The sequence below is a fragment of the Carlito syrichta genome, unplaced genomic scaffold (genome assembly GCF_000164805.1).
Source record: "Carlito syrichta isolate Samal-C Ts95f unplaced genomic scaffold, Tarsius_syrichta-2.0.1 Scaffold305653, whole genome shotgun sequence".
In the NCBI taxonomy this organism is placed as follows: Eukaryota; Metazoa; Chordata; class Mammalia; order Primates; family Tarsiidae; genus Carlito; species Carlito syrichta.
In genome coordinates this window covers 628,190-648,763 of record NW_007249749.1, presented here as the reverse complement: position 1 = coordinate 648,763, position 20,574 = coordinate 628,190, and the positions used below count along the sequence as shown (strand labels likewise).

The window sequence follows — 20,574 nt, the reverse complement described above, 5'->3', positions numbered from 1 at the left end:
TTGAACCCGCAGGCTCAGGCAATCCACTCACCTCGGCCTCCCAAAGTGCTGGGATTATGGGCTGAGTCACCAAGCCCAGCCCATTTTCTACATTCTTGACAAAAAGATTGAACATGAGGATCTAGTTTCTGGATCTGGCTGTCAATTTGGAAGAAAGAGGGCAGAGAAACATGATGAGCTGTTCCAAGAATGTAAGATCAGCAAAATCAAGACTGTGGCAAACCATATAGGTCAACTGGGTTGGGTTTTTCAACAGATAAATTTGTAAGGAAATAAAGAGATGGAGGAAGATAGATTGAAAGATTTAAAGCAAATATGAAGTTTTTACAAGTTGAACAAGTCTAAACTATAATATACATATAGGCAATAGAACAATTTTAAAATGCTAGGAAATGATTACTATGAAAGTCAGGCTAGGGTTGCTTTTGTGCAGAGAGGAGGTTGTGATTGGGATGTAGTAGTTGGCAAAGTTCTATTTCTTGACCTGGGTAGAATTTGTCTTATAATTCCACTGCTTAGCAATTTATTAATCTATCCTATGGTTTTTAATGTTTGTTTTATTTTACATTAAAAAAGCTTTTTTCCCTGCTGTTAGTGTGTTGTATCTAGAATCTGGACTTGAAGAGTATAAAAGTTTTAGTGGTAGAATGGTATTTGGTGATGATAAGAACTAAGGTGTGCCTACAGAAGTGGTTGCTCCCTTGAGGCAGGGATTTCTAGTATGGATGAAGTCAAGTAACTGAGCAGCTAAGACTTGGAAAAGCACTGAAAGGAGAAGACTCGACACCAGGTTCTAATCTCAGCCACCAATGTGTCAGAGAGGCCTGAATGTCAGCAGAAATAAAAAGGATGATCAGGTATGGAGAAATGCATTTGGATTACAAAGGTCCTACACTCTCTTGGGTCCACAAACTGGAAGACTATTTAGAGATTCAAGGAGCAGCTGAACCCACTTTCTTTCTGTGGGTATGGGAAAGCAAGCATAACTCACCTCAAAGAAAAAAGGAACTCCGTATCTTTCAGGCACAGGCAGATTTCAAAGGAGGTTGTGTGGCAAAGAAAGTTTCTAGGAAAATATTAATGGTGCAGAAATTCCTGAAATGCAACAGAAAGGGTAAGGAGGAAAGAAAAGATGTGTGTGTGTGTGTGTGTGTGTGTGTGTGTGTGTATGTATTGGGGAAGGCAAGAGAGGAACATAAAGAACAATGTGACTAATAGTACATTAGAAAGGAGGCAACAAGATAGGGTTCCTTTCAGATAAAAAATAACAAGAGTGAGCACCATGGATAGAAAGATTTGGTCTCACTGTTCTGAATGGAGTTTGTTTGAGGGGCTGGAATTAAAATTTACAGGGGTGGAACCTGAGGTCCAATTATTGCAGTTGCATCCATCTAATCACTTTGTATATCAGTGTTTCTGTGGAAGAAGGCTTTCAAAGTTTCCGAGGATAGAGGAAGCACCTTACCCTCTGAAAATAACAGCCCTTAGTACGATCAAGAGAAGGTCTCAATCCATCCTACCACCATAAACTACTTGGCATACCTCTGGGTCACATCAACTTTTTTTCCCCAAAAAACTAACTGATGTTGGAAAGAAAGGTCTTGAGAAAAGTAAGGTAAGGCAGAAGCAACATACAAAGCTGGCAAAAAAACAAACAAACAAAAAAACCAAAACACATACAAAGCAGGACCAAGAATTGTGCTCACTCAAATTCCAGCCAATAGAATATTGATGGGATCAGTGTTTCTGTGAGGAATGAAGCAAGTAAAGGTGATATGCCAATTGGGATATCGTCAAGATTCTTCCCTAACTTCTCAACAAACAGGGGTTGAATATCGGAGCCCATTTATGCTGTAATCAGGGCTTGCAGCAATGAAGAAATAGAGAACAGAAAAGAGGAGGGAAGTCCTAAAAGTAGGATAAAGGCAGTATCTCTAGATAAATAGTATACAAGGCAATATGTTAATACATTTGGAGATTCTCCTTTTTGAAATAATTCATTTCTTACAAAATAATTTTAGAGCTCTTTATATTATATTTTAAAATAAAAATTATGAAATTACTATTTTTTAAACACATATACCACGGAATTTCTGTACTTGTTATTTTATTGTTTTTACCACCAGGGCTATATATTTATAAGTTTTAAGTAAAAATTTAACCCAACTGTTTACTATTGAATGTTACATGTTGTTAATTGTATACTTTAAGTTTCTTTGGGTACTTGATGGAGTTAAATATATAAAATCCTGTAACATAAGAGCATGGTTTGGATAACGCCATGAGGCTCGGTGTTGCTCAAACTTTTCCACCAAAGTCTCAACACAGAGAACTCCCAGGAGACAGGCGAAAAAGGCTAAATGACTTGATACAAGTTGCTTACAAGTCCAAACTTTCTAAAAAGTGTTTTTATTTTGTTGTACATTTTTATTGTCATTAAAAATCTTAGATAAATTTTGTTATATTCCAGAATATGCACATTTATCTTATCATACATTATTAGTAATATATAATATTTATGTTATTTTACTATAAAAAATTAGTACTTTAGGAAAATGCATCACATTTTTTCTGAAGCTTCATGTATCCTTGGAAGTATAAACTCCTAATTGAGAAACACTGCATTATAAACATATAATATTTGAATATTTTCCTTGTATATTCTTACCTCCATAGTAGGTGGAGTCTTTCTTGTTTTTCTAATCCAAGCTACAAAGAAAAATAACATTTAAGATGTCAGTTTTCCATAATTTGCACAAAAATTTTTATCATTCACACATAAAACAAATATTTTTTGAGTACCGACTCTATATTAATTTAGGTTTCAAGAAACAGCAGGGAAGCAAACAGATGAAGTCTCTCCTCTACTGTAGCATATATACTCCTAAGGGGTTACAGAAAATAAACATGCAAACATACTTCTGGCGGTGATTTGTGCCATAAAAAAATCATGAGAAAATAAAGAGGGGACAGATTCATATCTTTAAAATCATACCTCTAATTGTCTAAATTCAATTTAGCATATTTATGGCAAACAGGCCAAACCAAAATACAGTAAACTTCAAGGCAATATCAAAAGCGTATTATTCTGGAAGTTTGAATTAGTTATTGTTCAATTTCTAATGGAAGGGACATAGGTTTCCATTTACAGAGATTTCTCTTCTGATCTGCTTCAGCAAGCAGCTACCTCCTCTGGTTGATGAGTATCATCAGGCCTTAGCTCTAGCACTTGGGAGGAGAGCTGCTGAGGTACAGCTCACATTTGTTAAGTGTCTGCTGGGCACTGGGCACTGTGCTAGATGCCAGTGTGCAACAATGGTGGGGGGAGTGAGGCAGCTGTTTCTAGGGAAGTTATCGGAATCACATGGAGAGGGTACAGCATAGTGCTTATGAGAGGGTTTCTAAAGTCAGATTTTTGGGGCACTCAGATACCAGCTTCAAATGCCAACTTACTAGCTATGTCACCTGCAGCAAGTTATTTAATTTTCTGAGCATCAGATTTCCCATTTGTAAAATAGAAATTAAAATATTATCTACCTTTGGGGTTGTTGTGAAAATTATATGAGATAATATACATAAATGCTTAGTTCAGAGCCTGGAGTAAAGTAAGCACATAAATTTAAGTTACTACTATTATTATCACTACCATTCAATAAAACTTTTTTTTTTTTTTTGAGTCAGAGTTTCACTCTGTCTCCCAGGCTGGAGTGCAGTGACATGCTCATGGCCATTCCAGCGTCGACCTGCTGGGCTCAGGCAATCCTTCTGCCTCAGCCTTCCAAGTAGCTGGAACTACAGTGTGCACTACCACGCCCAGCTAATTTGCTGATATATTGTAGAGACGAGGTCTCACCAAGTTGCCCAGGTTGGTCTTGAAACCCTGGGTTCTTGCTTCGGCCTCCCAAAGTGCTGGGATTACAGACTTGAGCCACTGTGCCCAGCCTATTTTTAAACAAAAGACAAAAAACAAAGATCAATAATATCTGCTTAGCCTATGATGATATAAAGGAGACTCAGAGACTATGGAACATGGTCTTTAAAAATAGAAAACCACTGTTTTATCACTTTAAGTTGATTCCATCTTCACTAAAAAATGTGAGGTATCCTTATTTCATCAAGAAATAAGATATCTTTCCCAAGTTTATACATTAAGTAGTAATGATGGGATCTGAGTTCAGATCTGACTCTGTCTGTGGCTCTAAAATTCATCCAATGTTCAACTAAGTGTTCTTTCCAAGTTTTAGGGAACAATGTGCAAAAAATCCAAAACTGAACCACAAAGAGGAATAGGTGCAATCATAACTATAAATAAGTTTTTATTGGGACACAGCCACACTCATTTGTTTAGAGAATAGGAATTACCCCATTTTACAGCTTGGGAAATGGCTTGGAGCAATTAAGCAACTTGCCTAAGGCCATATAATTAGTGAGTAGCAGACTGGGAATCAAACCCCTGTTGAACTGGCACTAAAGTCTGAACTCTATCCATTCACTAGCCACCCTCTCTTCTGACCAGCTCCAATAGCCTACCCACTTCATCCAGGTACAGATGGTTCTTCTCTTATGATGGTTTGAATTAAATGGAGCAAAACCATTCTATCTTAACTTTCAGTACAGTATTCAATAAATTACACAAGGCATTCAAGACTTTATTACACAAAAGGCTTTACGTTAGACGATTTTGCCCAACTGTAGGCCAACATAACTGTTACAAGCACATTTAAGGTATGCCAGGTTAAGCTAAGATGTTTGGTAGGTTGGGTGTATTAAGTACATTTTCGATGTAATGACATTTTCAACTGACAATGGATTGACTGGGACATAACCTCATTGTGAGGTAAGGATCATCTGTAATAGCACCAAGGCCTATTCTCATTAAAAGCCTAGCACTGAATGGTTGTGGGGGTGGAAATATTAAAACTATGGGTCTGGGATTACTCATTTCCCCTGCTCTGATCCATACATGAATTTCCAACATCAGTTCAGTGTTCTGCACTCCCTACCTCTGCTTCTGGAGTCCTCCCCTGTTATTTTTTTCTGCATTCACTTCCTCATTAGCTTCCACTCATACATGGCCCTTTTCTAGCCAAAAGTTGCAGAGATTTTATATCCCTTGATAGGCTATAAGATAGTTAAGGGCAGGAGACATCCATGGGAGATATAGTCTTCTGTCACCTAAAAGCCTCAAAAGAACAGGTACAATTGTTGAATTAGTATTTCTACTGAAAAAATATTTGTTGTAATAGGATTTTGGTCTGTATTAGAAAATTCAGTTTACCAACACCAAAATTCCTCTGTGAAACCAATGCAATAAGTGATAGAACTTTTCAACTGACTGGTTAAAATTAAAGTTACTTATCTATATGTATGAGTTTTTTTCCCCTAGAAAAGAGGTTTCTTTTAAATTGACTCAACACGAATCATATATCTGTAAAAGGCCTGAAGCAATAATATCTTCAGTTTTAACTTAGATTAGAAAGTTAATTCAAAAACATTAACTGCTAAAGCAGGGGTCAGCAAACTATACCCTGCAAACCAAATTCAATCCACTACCTTTTGCATTTTTAAGTGATTACAAAAATGCGAAAATAACAATATTTCATGACACATGAAAATAATATAGAATTCAAAATGTCAGTGTCTATAAATAAGTTTTTATTGGGACACAGCCACACTCATTTGTTTATGTATTATCTATGGTTGCTTTCACACTACAACATAAGAGTTGAGTAGTTTTAACAGACAAAGTGGCCCATTAAGTCTAAAATATTTACCATCTGGCCTTTTAAATAAAAAGTTTGCCAACCCCTGTGCCAGGGCTACTATTAAGTATAATTCCTATAAAGCATATATCTTGATACAAAACGCTTTCATATTATAAAAATAAAAATCATTATTAATTACTATACTTTTTAACTAATGATGACCATGTATTCTAGAGTCTATGAACACACACAAGTGGGCATAAAATCATACTGAAAAGTATAATGACATAATGTACATTTATTATTACCATGAGGAAAAGAACTCAAAATAACAATTTGTCTTGCTGATGAATCTATAAAATAGCATTTTCAGTTCTTTTGCAAGTCTGGAAAAAGAAAAATACATCAATAGAATTGAAATCATTAAAAAATTCTAAGGTAGGTAAAGAGGCTGGGGAAACTCTGACGTGTTTTTTTAAGCTTACTGGTTTTGTATAAATTTATGAAACTCACTCATTGATATAAGAACTCAGATACTAAATGTGTTCAATACCACCTAGCCTATTCACTGTTATGGGACGCTATTCACTAAGGAAAAATATTGGGGCTTCCTTGGGCCTCATTTCAAATGACCATTTAAAGAATCTTTGTTTTATATAGGTATACAGATATAATGGCAAAAATAAGTTTGTATATTTTTAGTTGTACAATGAAGAGATACCTGAAATGTTTTGTTGAGATGATGGCTAATACCACGACTTCTTGTTATGTATGCAGGAAAGGTTACAGCTGGAAATGTTTAATGTGATCACTCATTTATATAATCACACCCAGCTTTCCAACCACTATATGTAATAAAGGAAATGTCCTGCTAAAGTTTGGCAAAGATCAGGAAGAGAAAGCAATAGAAGAAAGGATTAATATCAACTTTTTCAATTTAAAAAACAATCTGAAACTGAACCTTTACCCAAATATAAATTATGTAATAATTTTGCCTTGCTAATGATATCTGTGTGGTGAATTCTATACTAGTTGTCAGTATAATATAAACTTGTTTGAAAAGAATATAGCAAGATAATAGACAGTTTACACCTTAAGGACAGTTTACACCTTAAGATCCTAGTATTCTTTTATCAATGTTCATTTGCATTCTCATCAGTATGCATGAGATTTTCACTGAACCTTAATATTCCTATTGGAACACAACACACTATAATGAGTGTAAAAGTGAGCATGCAAATTAAAGCTCCCATTAATCACTAAAAGAGACTAGAAGGAGCAGGCAGGAAAACACTTCATGAAGCATACATTCTTCAAATCTCCATAGGTGCAAAAAATGGCAAATGCACTTTTAGAAGAACTGCCAACAGACGCTAAGGTAAATGTGATATTCTATCACCAGATTCAGTAGGTGACCATTCAGAACCAAAATTATGAAAATGTTATCAACAGTCTGTATCCAAAAAAACTGCATTAGAAATATGCACTTACTTCACTTAAGGAAGAGACTGTAATAAAGTCTCATCTTTTAAAAAATGATCTTTGCCAGTTCTGGGTGTTGAAACTTCATAAAGGGCTATAAAAATTTTTAAAAATCTATATTTTCTAATTGAAAATTCTTCAAAGGCTATATTATAAAATGAATTATTTTTCTGACACTGATCTTTGTATTATTAAATTAAGTTGCTATGAATAAGTTTTGTGATGTTCATGGCTATTACTCTTCTCTTTTCTTAATCAGCTTATTGAGAAATAATTTACACACAGTACAATGACATCATTTTAAGTGTACAATTTCACAACTTCTTATAAATGTATACAAACCTGTGACCAGCATCACAATCAGTATACAGAACATTTCCATCATCCCAAAATTTTCTAGCCTCTGTTTATAAGGAGCCTCCACAACTTCCACCTCCTGGTATTCACTCATACCTCTGTATGATTTCTCTCCTTGACTGAGGGCAGTACCTGTGACTTCTAACTATGAGAATATGGCAAAGGTGATGATAGGATGTATGAGATTACATGATTATGCTATATAAGTCTGCAGCACTAGTCTTGTGGAGTCTTTTTACCCCAGCTGGCGATAAGGAAAAAGTGGCCATGCTGGTAAACCTCATTGGCAAGAAATTGCCGGTGATTTTTAGGACTCTGTCTGGTCTCTGGTCAGACAAAATGGAAGCTCTCAGTCTTTCAACTGCAAGGAATTGAATGCTGCCAACAACCCAGGTGGGTTGACACCTTCATTGTAGCATTGTGAGACCCTAACTAGAGACTCCAGCTAGGCTGTGCTTTGGCTTCCGACTCACAGAAACAGTGACATAATAAATATGTTATTTTAAGCTGCTATTACTGTGGCAATATCAACGCACAGCAGTAAAAAACAAACACAACAAGCATATCAGCAGTTCCTTCTTTTTATTGCTGTGTGGCATTCAACCACATGAAAATATGACAATTTGTTTATCCACTCACCTGTTGAAAATATACATAGTTTTCAGTTTTTGGCTATTATGAATAAAACTGCTATGAAAAGCCGGGCTCGGTGGCTCAGCCTGTAATCCCGCGCCTTTGGGAGGCTGAGGTGAGTGGATTGCCTGAGCCCGCGGGTTCGAGACCCGCCTGGGCAGCGAGACCTCATCTCAGTCGGGCGTGGTAGCACGCACCTGTAATTCCGGCTACTCGGAAGGCTGAGGCGGAAGGATCGCCGGAGCCCAGCAGGTCGAGGCTGCGGTGGCCGGGAGCGGCCACTGCACTCCAGTCTGGGCGACAGAGTGAGACTCCAACTCAAAAAAAACAAAACAAAACAAAAACTGCTATGAAAACTTCTAGTACAAGTGAACTTATATCTTTATGTTTCTGGATAAATACCCAGATGTATAAAGTCCAGGCTTCTACAGTTTATGTTTAAATTTATAAAGAACTGGCAAATAAACTGTTTTCCAAACAGTGTAGCATTTCACACTCCAGTCAGAAACTTATAAAAGATTCAGGTTCTGTATATATATCTTTGATATGAATATGAACATTTGGTATTGCCAGTTTTTAACATTTTAGCTAGGGTAGTTGAATGTAGTGGTATTTCATTGTGGTTTTAATTAGCATCCTTTGATTACTACTGATGTTATATTTTATCTTAGTTCAGGCTGCCACTGAAATGCCACAGACTGGGTGGCTTAAACAACAGAAATTTATTTTCTCATAGTTCTAGAAGCTGAAGTCTGAGGTCAGGGTGCTAGTACAGCCATTTTCTTTCTGAGACCTTTTAGCCACCTTCTCAACATGTGCCCACATGACCTTTTTTGTGTGTGTGGGTGTTGGGGGGAGAGAACACAGTTCTCTGATGTCTTTTCTTCTAAGCGTACTAATCTCATTATCAGGGTCTCATCGTCATGACCCCATCTAACCCTGATTACCTATCAAAGGTCCCATATCCCTAAATACCAACATATTGGGGGTTAGGGCTTCAATATATGAATGGGGGGGCACAAACATTTTGTTTACAGCATTCACCTTCCTTGGTGAAGTGTCTGTTTAAGACTTTTGTCCATATTTAAACTGATGTTTCTTACTGAGATATGAAAGTTCTTCATATATTTTGGATACAAGTCCTATGTTAGGTATGTATTATAAATTTTTCTCCCAGTCTGTGGCTTACTTTTTATTTACTGAAAGGAATCTATTAAAAATTAGAATTTGTAAAGTTCAATTATCATTTAAAAAATATTTCTTTTGGGGTTCTATTTAAAAATTCTTTGACTATCCACGATTAAAATATTTTATCCATTGTTTCCTTCTAAAAGTTTGTTAGTTTTAGCTTCATAAGTAGGTCTGTGATAAATTTAAAGTAAAATTTCTTGGGGATGATATGAGGTAAAGACAAAAGCTTATTTTTTTCCACATGGATATTTAGTTATTCAACACTAGCTATTGAAATAATTTCATTTTCTATTGAAAGAAACTGACCATATAATACTTCTGGATTCTCAGTTTGGTTCGAGTAATTTTACATCTATCCTTATAGCAGTATCAAATTATCTTAAGTTAAATCTTCCAACTTTGTTCTTTTTCAAAAAACCTTTTGGATATTCTAGGTTCCTTGCATACCGATCTAAAATTTAGAATCAGCATTATCAATTTCAAAAAAAAAAAAGATTGTGAATGTACAGATCAATTTGAAGGGAAATAACATCCTTTAAATATTGATTCTTCTGATGCATGAAAATTGTTCATCTCTCCATTTAAGTCTTCTTTAATTTCTCTCAGCAATATTTTATATTTTTTAAGTACAGGTATAGGACATATTTTTGTAAAAAAATTTATTCCTAAATCTTCAAGTTTTTAATGGTATTTTAGATAACGTCAAGTTTTATTTAATTATTGTTGAATATTAAAATATAGATATATAATTGACTCCATATTGCCCTATATCTTGAAAACTTACTAAATTATTATATACTTTTGTAGATCATGTACATGCAATGATGTCATCTGTGAAGAGAGTTTTACTTTGTCCTTTCTAATTTATATTCATTCTATTTATTCGTATTGCTTTATTGCACTGACAAGGATTTTTCAAGATGACATGAAATAGAATGTGAGGGAAGATACCCTTGTCTTCCCAATCTTAGGGGGAAATTCCTTCACCACTGAGTGTGGGGTTAACTATAACTTTTATTTTCCTTAATGCCTTCTATTAGGTTGAGGAACTTCTCTTGAATTCCAAGTTTGTAGAGAGTTTTTAATCATGAATGTATATTAATGTTGTTAATTTTTTTCCTGAACCAAGAGGAGTGAACTTATGGTTTTTCTCCTTTACTTTGTTCTTATGTTGAATATAAATTGCCTTTCAAATGTTAAACCAACTTATATCACTAGGATAAACCCTACATGGTCATGGAATAGTGTCCTTTTTATATATTGCTGGACTCAGATGGCTAGTATTTTGGTAATGATTTCTGTATCTATGCTTATGTGGGATATTCTGTAGTATTCTCTTTATTGTCTGTCAGGGGTTGATATTAGGGCAAACAGGGCTTAGTAAAATAAGTAGAAATGTATTCCAACTCTTACATTTTTGGAAAGAGTATGTGTCCCATCTGGTGAATGCTCCATGTGCATATGAAAAAAAGTGTATTTTTTTTTTTTTTTTTTTAGTTGGAGTCTCACTCTGTCACCCAGACTGGAGTGCAGTGGCCGCTCCCGGCCACTGCCGCCTCGACCTGCTGGGGCTCCGGCGATCCTTCCACCTCAGCCCTCCAAGTAGCTGGCATTACAGGCGCGTGCTACCATGCCCGGCTAATTTTTTGATTTATTGTAGAGATGAGGTCTCACCAAGTTGCCCAGGCGGGTCTCGAACCCGCGGGCTCAGGCAATCCACTCACCTCCGCCTCCCAAGGCGCGGGATTACAGGCTGAGCCACCAAGCCCGGCTTTTATTTTCTATGATTTTCTTTCTTTTTTTTTTGAGTTGGAGTCTCACTCTGTCACCCAGATTGGAGTGCAGTGGCCTCTCCTGGCCACCGCAGCCTCGACCTGCTGGGCTCCGGAGATCCTTCCGCCTCAGCCTTCCAAGTAGCCGGAATTACAGGCGCGCTACCACGCCCGGCTAATTTTTTGATTTATAGTAGAGATGAGGTCTCGCCTGCCCAGGCGGGTCTCGAACCCGCGAGCTCAGACAATTCACTCACCTCAGCCTCCCAAAGGTGAGGGATTACAGGCTGAGCCACCGAGCCCAGCTAAAAGTGTACTTTCTAATTGCTCGGTAGAATGTTCTATAAATGTCAATTGGGTAAGGTTGTTTGATATAGTTGTCTTCTATATCATTCTGACAACTTCTGCCTTTTCTGTGGCATTTTCAGATCATTTAAATTTACTGCAACTATTTATATACGTTTAAATCTACAGATATTTGTATACTTATATTAATATCAGCATTATTCACGATAACCAAAAGGTAGAAGCAATCCAAGTGTCCATTATCAGGTGAATAGATAAACAAAATGTGGTATATATATACAATGAAATATTATCCAGCCTAAAGAAGTAATGAAGCTCTGATACATGCTACAACATGGATAAACCATGAAGACATTATACTAAGTGAAATAAGCCAGATACAAAAGAACAAATATGAGTATTGTATGATTCCACTTCTCTGAGGTACCTAGAGTGGTTAAAGTCATAGTGACAAAAAGTAAAATGGTGGTTGCCAAAGATTAGGGGGAGTAGGAAATGCAGAGTGATTTTTTAATGGTGCAAAGTTTCAATTTGGAATGATAAAAAGAGTTTTGAAGACGGATAGTGGTGATGGTTGCAAATAGTGGGAATGTACTTAATGCTACCGAACTGTATACTTAAAAATTGTTAAAAGTATAATTTTTATGTTATGTATACTTTACAATACAGACACATAATAAAAATAAAAATCAATGTAATGAATATTAGCAGAAATAAGGAGAATAACAATAAAAAATCACCTCAGTAAATGAAGAAAAGACATTTGACACAATCCAATAACATTCATGATAAAAATTCTTAGCAATCTAGAAATTAAAGGAGACTTGAAATTCTGATAGAAGGCATCTATGAAAAAACTTACAGTTAATACCATACTTAATGGTGAAAAACTGAATGCTTTCCCCTAAGATTGAGAACAAGGCAAAGTTATTCAACTTTACCAGTTCTATTCAACATTGTTATGAAGTCCTCACCAGTGCAGTGAGGCAAGGGGGGAGGGAAGGCTTGCACATAAGAACACAAGAAATAGAAAGAATAGATTGTTTATGTAGACAACTCTAAAAAATTCACAATAAAGGTAAAATTAGTGAGTGGGTTTAGCAATGTCATGTACAGTATACAGTTGATATACAAAATCAATTGTATTTCTATGTATCATCAATAAATAATTTGAAACGGAAACAAAAGACAATTAGTAATAGCACCAAAAAAAAAAAAAAAAATCAAGAAACACTTAAGTATTAATTTAATCAAGTATGAGCAAGATCTGTACCTGAAAACTACAATAAATGAAGGAGACCTAAAGAAACGGAGAGAATATACTCCAATCTTCATTTGATTTTTTTTTTTTTTTTTTAGAGACAGGGTCTTGCTCTGTCACCCAAGCTGGAGCACAGTGGCACAATCATAGCTCATTGCAATCTCAAACTTCTGGGCTCAAGGAATCCTGCCTTAGCCCCCAAGTAGCTGGGACTACAGGCGAGTGCCACCATGCCCGGCTACTTTTTTTTTTTTGGTAGACGTGGGGTCTTGCTATGTTGCCAAGGCTGGTCTTGAATGCTTGCCCTCAAGCGATCCTCCTGCCTTGGCCTCCCAAAGTGCTGGGATTACAGGCATGAGCTACTGTGCCTGGCTAACATTTTGATCACTCCTTGTCCTTGACATTGGGCTTCTAGTACATGATACTTGCCCCTTTCCCCCTACTTTTCTGGCTGCTCTGTTTTGGTCTCTAACTAAATCTTGGAGTAGCTTAAGGGTCACTCTTTGAATTTCTTTTCTCTTCACACTCATTCCATTTGTAATCTCACTCAGTCTCATGGCTTTATATACCATTTATTTGCTGGCAACTGCCATATTTTATCTCCACTCCAGACATTTCCATCAAATTCTTGGCTTACATACAATTTAACATATCTACTTGGATGTCTAATAGGCATCTCAAAGTTAGCATGTTCAAATTGATTTCATTTTTTCACTCTCAACTTGCTCCTTTCACAGTCTTTCCCATCTCAGTGAACAGCAAGTCCATTTTTCCAAATGAGGCCAAAAAAAGCTTAAGAGTTATTACTGACTGCTCTCCTTTCACATTCCACATCCATTATGTCAGCAAATCCTATCGGCTCTAGGTTTACAATAGATCCAGAAGGCCAACTACTTCTTCCCACTCCCACTGTTACTCTGTTCAAACTCATAATGATCTCTTGCCTGAATTATTACAAGAGCCTCTTGTCTCCATGTTTTACTTATGTCCCGCTCAGTCTTTTTGCAATGCAGCAGCCAGAGTCGTCTCATTATACACAATTTAGGGAATATGACTACTCTTTTCAAAACCTGGGACTACAGGCGAGTGCCAATCTCACTCAGAGTAATAGCCAGAATTTCTACAATGGCCTACAAGGCCCCACAGATTGGGCACCATTACCTAATTTCATCTCCTATTACTTTCTCTCTGGCTCTGTCCCAGTCACATTGGCTACTTTGTTGCTCTTTAAATACCTGAGCATAAAAACCCCTCAGGGTTTTTGCCCCTGCTCTCCAGTAATGTTCTTCTGCTAGTTATCTAGTGGTCAGCTCCTTCTGACTTTATTCAAAAGTCATCTTCTTAGCAAAGCCTTTTCTGAACACTATTAAAATCTGCAAAACCCTCCCCAATACTCCGTATGTTCTTTCCTTGCTTTAATTTCTGTGACCACTAACCTAACCTGCTTAATTCATATTATGAGAGAATATGCAATTTGTGGGTACTTCTACTCTGCTTCTAATAATTGAAAAATGTAATATTCATCTGAACCTGAAAATACTTCAGGTTCATTTGGTGTTGACACTATTTAAATGGTTCAGTTATTTATCTGGTTTATTGTCTTTCTCCCACTCCAGAATGTAAGCTCCATAAATGCAGAAGTCTTCAGTAGATGCTTATCAAAAGGGACATTGCTTAATCCATATTGTGGGAAAATATGCAATTTGTGGGTACTTGTACTCTGCTATTAACAATTGAAAAATGTAATATTCATCTGAATCTGAAAATACTTGAGGTTCACTTGGTGCTGACACTCTATTTAAATGTTTTTTCACCTCTCCTTCCCTATATATATTGTATTTTAAAATATGTGTTTACCTACATTTTAATTTACTCTTTATGGTGTCGAGTTCTTATATTTTACATTTAATTGATGTGTTCCACTGTAAAAATAATTTTTGTTTCAGTGTTTGGTTGATACATTTGTTTTAAGTGTATGCCCCATGGGATGGTTATGCTGAATTACTAGATCAGGACAGCCATAAAAAGCATTAGAACTTCATTCTAATTCTCTGAAAGTCTCAAAGGCTGAAAAATGAGTCATTACCTATTCGTTTATTTATAACTTAATTTATTTCTATAAACATTTTTAATTCTACACTGTTATTGAAAAAATGATAAAATATGCTCATTATAAGAAGGCACAAGCATTATTTGAGAATTGCAAATGTAGCTTATAATATTGGAAATAATGTTAAAATAAGAAAGCTCAATTACCCCTCCTAGAAGTTTCCAATTTATATTCTGTATTCTTCAAAAAAAACCTCTGGTATCCCAAAAAATGCCTGGCATTTACCTATTTTTTATGCTTTTCTCCTCCTAATTCTAATATTTTCATAGATAATAGGCAGAAATAGAAAAGATACTTTTACTGAAATGATGTTTATACTCACATGATGTCAAAAAAGGCAATGTAATGCTTATAGCTATCACATATAAGACATGATGCTACGACCACCAGGAAGCAACGGGTCTGCTTCTTACCCATGTATGCAGATGTCTAATCCAGACATATTTATCTTACTTTTTTAGACCTTAATGCTCTATCTATTGAATGGGTATAGTTACAGTGTCTACCTTATAGAATTGTAGAGATGATTAAACACGATGACTAGTAAGTAATGACATAAAACCAGGCATACAGGTGAACACATAATATGTGTTATGATGTATAAGATAGGTATGCGTGTTTCAGTTAAGGTTCTTTGAATTGCACATAACAAAAACTAAAGCTAGATTTCATGTATTCAAGAAATATTTATTGAGCACCTACTAGATGCCTTAGTATGTGCTAAGCACTATGTTAGGAACTGGTAAGCCAAAAAAAAAAAAAAAGAGAGAAAGAATTTATAACATGAGTATGGGGCGCCATTTTGAACTCAGTCTTACAGCTGAACTGCATTCAGAAAGAAATTAAAATGAAAAGAGGAAAGCTGTTGGAAATCTAGGAAATATTCTGCTTCTCTACGCACTTGCTTTTGCAAACAGGCTTCAGTTTTCTTCTCAGTAAATCTGTTTTTTTCTGCAAAAAAACGTGGATGGCAAATTAAAGATGGCCACTCACAAGCTACCATGAGCATATGTTACTATTTCAGTTACACTGAGAGACCAACTCCTGCTGTTTTATCTCCCTTTGATCTTTTATCTTAATTTTAAAGTCTTAAGGTGGGGATCAAGCCATCCTTGTCTAAGCAGGAGGGTAGCTGACAGGGTCACTATTAGTTGAACAGATATTCCAAATGGTATAAATAAGTTACTTTCCCAGTTTATGTGAGTAGTAAGCACCAGATACAGCATTCAAATCCTACTGTTGTATAAGTGTTGGGTCAGTATGTGAGAGTAAGTACCTCCTTAAATTTTGCATCTTAGGAGTTTTGTTTGCCATACCCTTAGTCCCAACTCTGCTAATGCTTAATAGTTCTTTCTGCTATAAGTGTTTCCCCTTACTAAAGTTTGGCACCACAACTTTCACAGAAATGCAACATTTAAAAAAGAGTTTCAAGGATTCAGAATATAAAATGTTTTGCAAAGAGAAACAGTATGTTTAATGCTTTTGTGTATCACTAAACCATTTACTTCCCAGAAGATTCTACTAAAATCGGAAACTTACCTTCCCATTCTGTTGGAATATCCCCTGCTTCATAGTCTACTTCTTTTTTATTTGCCACTTCTATAAATCTTTTCTCTCGAATAGTTTGTCCTATAAGACAAAAGGGATTAGTATATTTTTAATGAACTGAATACAGTAGTTACTTTTAAGTAATATCTTTTAATATTATACAATCCTCAAATGGTAAAAGAATTAAAGTAACAGGAAAAAGAACAGATTCCACTTAGAATTAGGTATGTTAGAAAAGGCAATTTCTAAACTACTGCCAAAATTTTAAATTTTCTGCCACAGTATGCAAAATTTAATGGCAGAGTAAAATTAGATCCAGTGTACAGAAAAACAGAACCAATTTATCCTACAGGGTGCTAATGGCTAATAAAAATATTTTAATCATGTACTCTTTGTAACATACATGTATATACATTACAGATGTCAACGGTTGCTGCAATTGCTTAAAAAAATAGATATTCAAGTATTTAATGGACCACAAGCCAAGTATTTAATGGACCCTTTAGCCACCAGTCCTGAGTACACTGGCAAATCCAAGGAAACCAGGCCATGGTTTGGATTCTGTGGCCCATCTTAGTCAATATCTCTCATGGGAGTTTAAAGGAAGAGGGACAACAACTTGTGAGCCTCAGGTATGGCACTTCAGGTGACAGATTAATATCTGGAATGGGATGGTAGCAGTGTAGAAACATGAAAGCAGAGAGAAGAACACAGAAAAGGTGGAGAGAGGTCAAGAATGGAATGAGAACGCCTAATGCTTATATGTCTCAATAATAAAACAGTTGATTAGTGCATATTTCACGTTTATATAGAAGGCATAAAACTATGCTATTTTTTTCTTCTGTTTTCAGAAAGTCTTGATTATATCCTTCAAAGCTGCTTTGTCAAAATGGTGGCTCCAAAACATGTTTTTCTGTCGTTGGACCGCTGAGTCTGGGAAACAAGGTAAGCTTTCTACTTCCTTCTAGCTAACCAGTGTGCCTGCCTACACCAGGAAATGTGCACTGAGACTCAAGTCATCAGTGAGGAATGATAAGGGGAGCAGCATGGTTTAACAGAGATCAGACTAGTCAGGAAGACTGTGGATCTTACAAAATTCTTTCTTTTAGCACTCCTAGGCCAATCTTACATTATGCTAAATAGACTGGGTTACATAATTAAAGAAACTGACCTTGTTGCCTGCAAATCTCTATTCTATGCTACATGGAATTCTACTAACTGAAAATTCCTTCAATAGTAGACAAGGAAACTACCAGGAGTGACTGTACAGGAGAAAGGAAGTCACAAAAGGACAGCCTGTGAAGACTGAATGGCTGGTTTTACTGTCTCTGCCTTAGATATAATAAGTGTAAGGCTAGGAGCTCACAGACAAGCCATTAATGGCTAATAAGTCTCAAATATGTAGTCAGAGAAGTTCTGCATTTCATTACTAAGTCATTAGTCAGGTTGATTTACTCCTAACACAAAAGTTTCCCACGTTCTACAAATAGGATTTACCTTTTGCTTATCTTACCCGATAAATTTACAGTAAGGCAAGGGATTGGCAGTAAAAGTCCCTAAATTGTAGTGACAAGAATTAGGGTAAAAGGTGCATATAACAATGACAGCTCATTTCTCTCATAGCAGAGGCTCAATATGTATTAAAATGCTACCTATATTCACATGTATAAATACATTACAACAAATCACTATAAATTTAGTATACACTGAAGTGCTGTATAACAATTTTCAAAATGTTTGAATCAAAATACCTATGTCTTCATATAGCCCTTATTTAATACTGAGATACAAATATGTCCTTTTAGCAATAACAGTTACAGAGAGGAAATCTATTGTCTAAAATATAAAAATGTGAATACATGGGATTCTCAAAGCTTTTAAACGTACATCAATAAAGTTTAGCACATGGGGAGAGGATCAAGAGGTCCACAATTGCCAGTAGCACCACTAAGGGTATAAATATTACAGGTATATCTATATATCTACAATACAATAATTAACTTTTTATTCCTACTCTTAGATCTATGAATTTCATTTAAGATCTCCAATAATTTTATTTTATTTTATTTTTTTGAGTCGGAGTCTCATTCCGTCGCCCAGACTACAGTGCAGTGGCCGTTCCTGGCCACCGCAGCCTCGAGTTGCTGGGCTCCGGCGATCCTTCCGCCTCAGCCTTCCGAGTAGCCGGAATTACAGGCACGCGCTACCATGCCTGCCTGATTTTTTGATTTATTGTAGAGATGAGGTCTCGCCAAGTTGCCCAGATGGGTCTTGAACCCGCAGGCTCAGGCAATCCACTCACCTCAGCCTCCCAAAGGTGCGGGATTACAGGCTGAGCCACCAAGCCCGGCTTCCAATAATTTTAAAAAATCAAAAGTCAGACCTGTTTGTATGTATACGGAAAGACAGAAAGAGGAATTAATGAGCTAGTTTAATTTCTTGATAACCACTAAATCTTTGTTTAAAAAAGGTAATATCAAAGATGTATTTTTCAAGTATACATCTTTAGAAACAGAAAATAAAACTATTAGTTTGTTGAATAAATTCTTTGTAATCAAATATAACCCCCCCCCCAACAAACTGCTTTAAAGCTACTCTATTCTTTGGATTAAATCCTACTTGTACAATTTTTGTGAATTGGGAATGAGATGTAAGCCTCCTGTTGAAGAAGGAATTATGTATAAACTGTATACTTACTTATACTAATATATTTTTATGAAATATTTGCAAAGTCAACCCTTTTTATCATTGCAAGAACAATTTTCATCCCAGTGAATACAGCAAATTTAAGTACCTACTAATTCACATTTAAACATTAACTCAATAACAGAATCATTAAATCTAATATGTGTTTAGGTTTAATAAGTCCTAATACAACAATAAAAACATTAACATTGGTGAACTCAATGAGTATTATTAAGTAAAACCATGCACACTTGTTTTATTTAATACTAAACAATACTAGATTTAATTGAAACAGTCAAAACAAAAGTTTGAATTCAGGAAGATAGTAATGGTCAATGGCCTATGGATTTAAAGACTATAAAAATAACAGTATATTTTTCAAACTTAAAAAATTGTTAAAGTGATCTGCATTTGAGCTAATTATCCTAGGAGGATGGTAGATTTCCTATTCCTTTGTTTAGAAAAATATGGAACCTGTTTAGTTAAGGAAAAGAAAAAACAAAGCGAGATCCCCCAGACATAGAGTAGATGACAAAGGGTGAAAGACAGATTTCATCTATTCTACTGAGCTTCTGGGATAGAGTATAGGTACCCTGGACACAGTCATGGGAAGGATAATCTAGAGCTGAGAGTCCTAAACATCAGCCATTCAAGTGCCATCTTTGTAATTTTTGCCATGATTGATAGTATTATAATCCAAATATTTTTCTTTAACTTGACTTGTATTTTCTTCCATACTCATTTTTATCTTACCCTAAAAAGTATCAATGAAATCATTAATTTCATGTACTAGTTGTATTTTTGTTCACACATACATTAAAATAGAGATCTTGAAAATTTAAATGGTTGTCCTTGTATCACCTGAAGTCATCTTGCAGATCACACTCGGGAGACCACAACGGTCTGTAGGGACAGGGCTAGCAACACTTATGGTGATACAGGACATAGGATCCAACCCAACCAGTAAGAAATTCCTGTGGACAGGGAATGGCTGATGAATATAGACATCTTGCTTGGATTATGTTTATCCTTGATTTCACAAAATCCTGTTATGCACAATAATGTTTTGTTAGGTTTGAAGGAATAAGGGAGAAGTCCTAGAATTTCAGGGGTAGCCAGGAAAAAAGCTAACATTTATGACATGCTTACCATGTGCTGGATATTGAACTAAGTTTTAACTCTGTATGAATTGCATTAAAACTTTACAACTCTATGAGGTATTATTATTACTTTATTTTAATAAATAGGTTTATAAAGTGATTTATAATTTCATTTATAAAGAGATTGAGGCTTAAGAGATCTAAGATATTCACCTGCTAGCAAACAGGAGTTAGGATTTGAACACAGGTTTTTTTTACTCTGGACCCTAGACATTAACCACTAAGATATGCTGCCAGACTCCAAGACATCTATCTACAAATATTGTTTCTATAAACTGACTATATTTCAATTAGTAAAATACTAGGTCTAAACTGAAAGCAAAAGTAACTGTCATTTCTCAGAAGATTAAAACTAACTATTTCT

The 20,574-nt window shown here is 35.7% G+C and overlaps 1 protein-coding gene across 3 annotated transcripts in view; it reads right to left on the bottom strand.

The window, feature by feature from the left end:
* Positions 1-20,574, bottom strand: part of NDUFAF2 (NADH:ubiquinone oxidoreductase complex assembly factor 2) — a 201,267-nt gene that overhangs the window by 48,432 nt on the left and 132,261 nt on the right. For 2 of the 3 annotated variants that reach the window (XM_008062082.2, XM_008062081.2), the window contains 2 exons: positions 16,357-16,446; positions 2,669-2,709 (listed from right to left, as the gene is read on the bottom strand). In XM_008062082.2, coding sequence (XP_008060273.1) covers positions 2,669-2,709; positions 16,357-16,446 — 131 coding nt within the window. Of the gene's footprint in view, positions 1-2,668; positions 2,710-15,718; positions 15,769-16,356; positions 16,447-20,574 lie in introns of all 3 variants that reach the window. The other variant, XM_008062083.2, reaches the window with a different exon arrangement.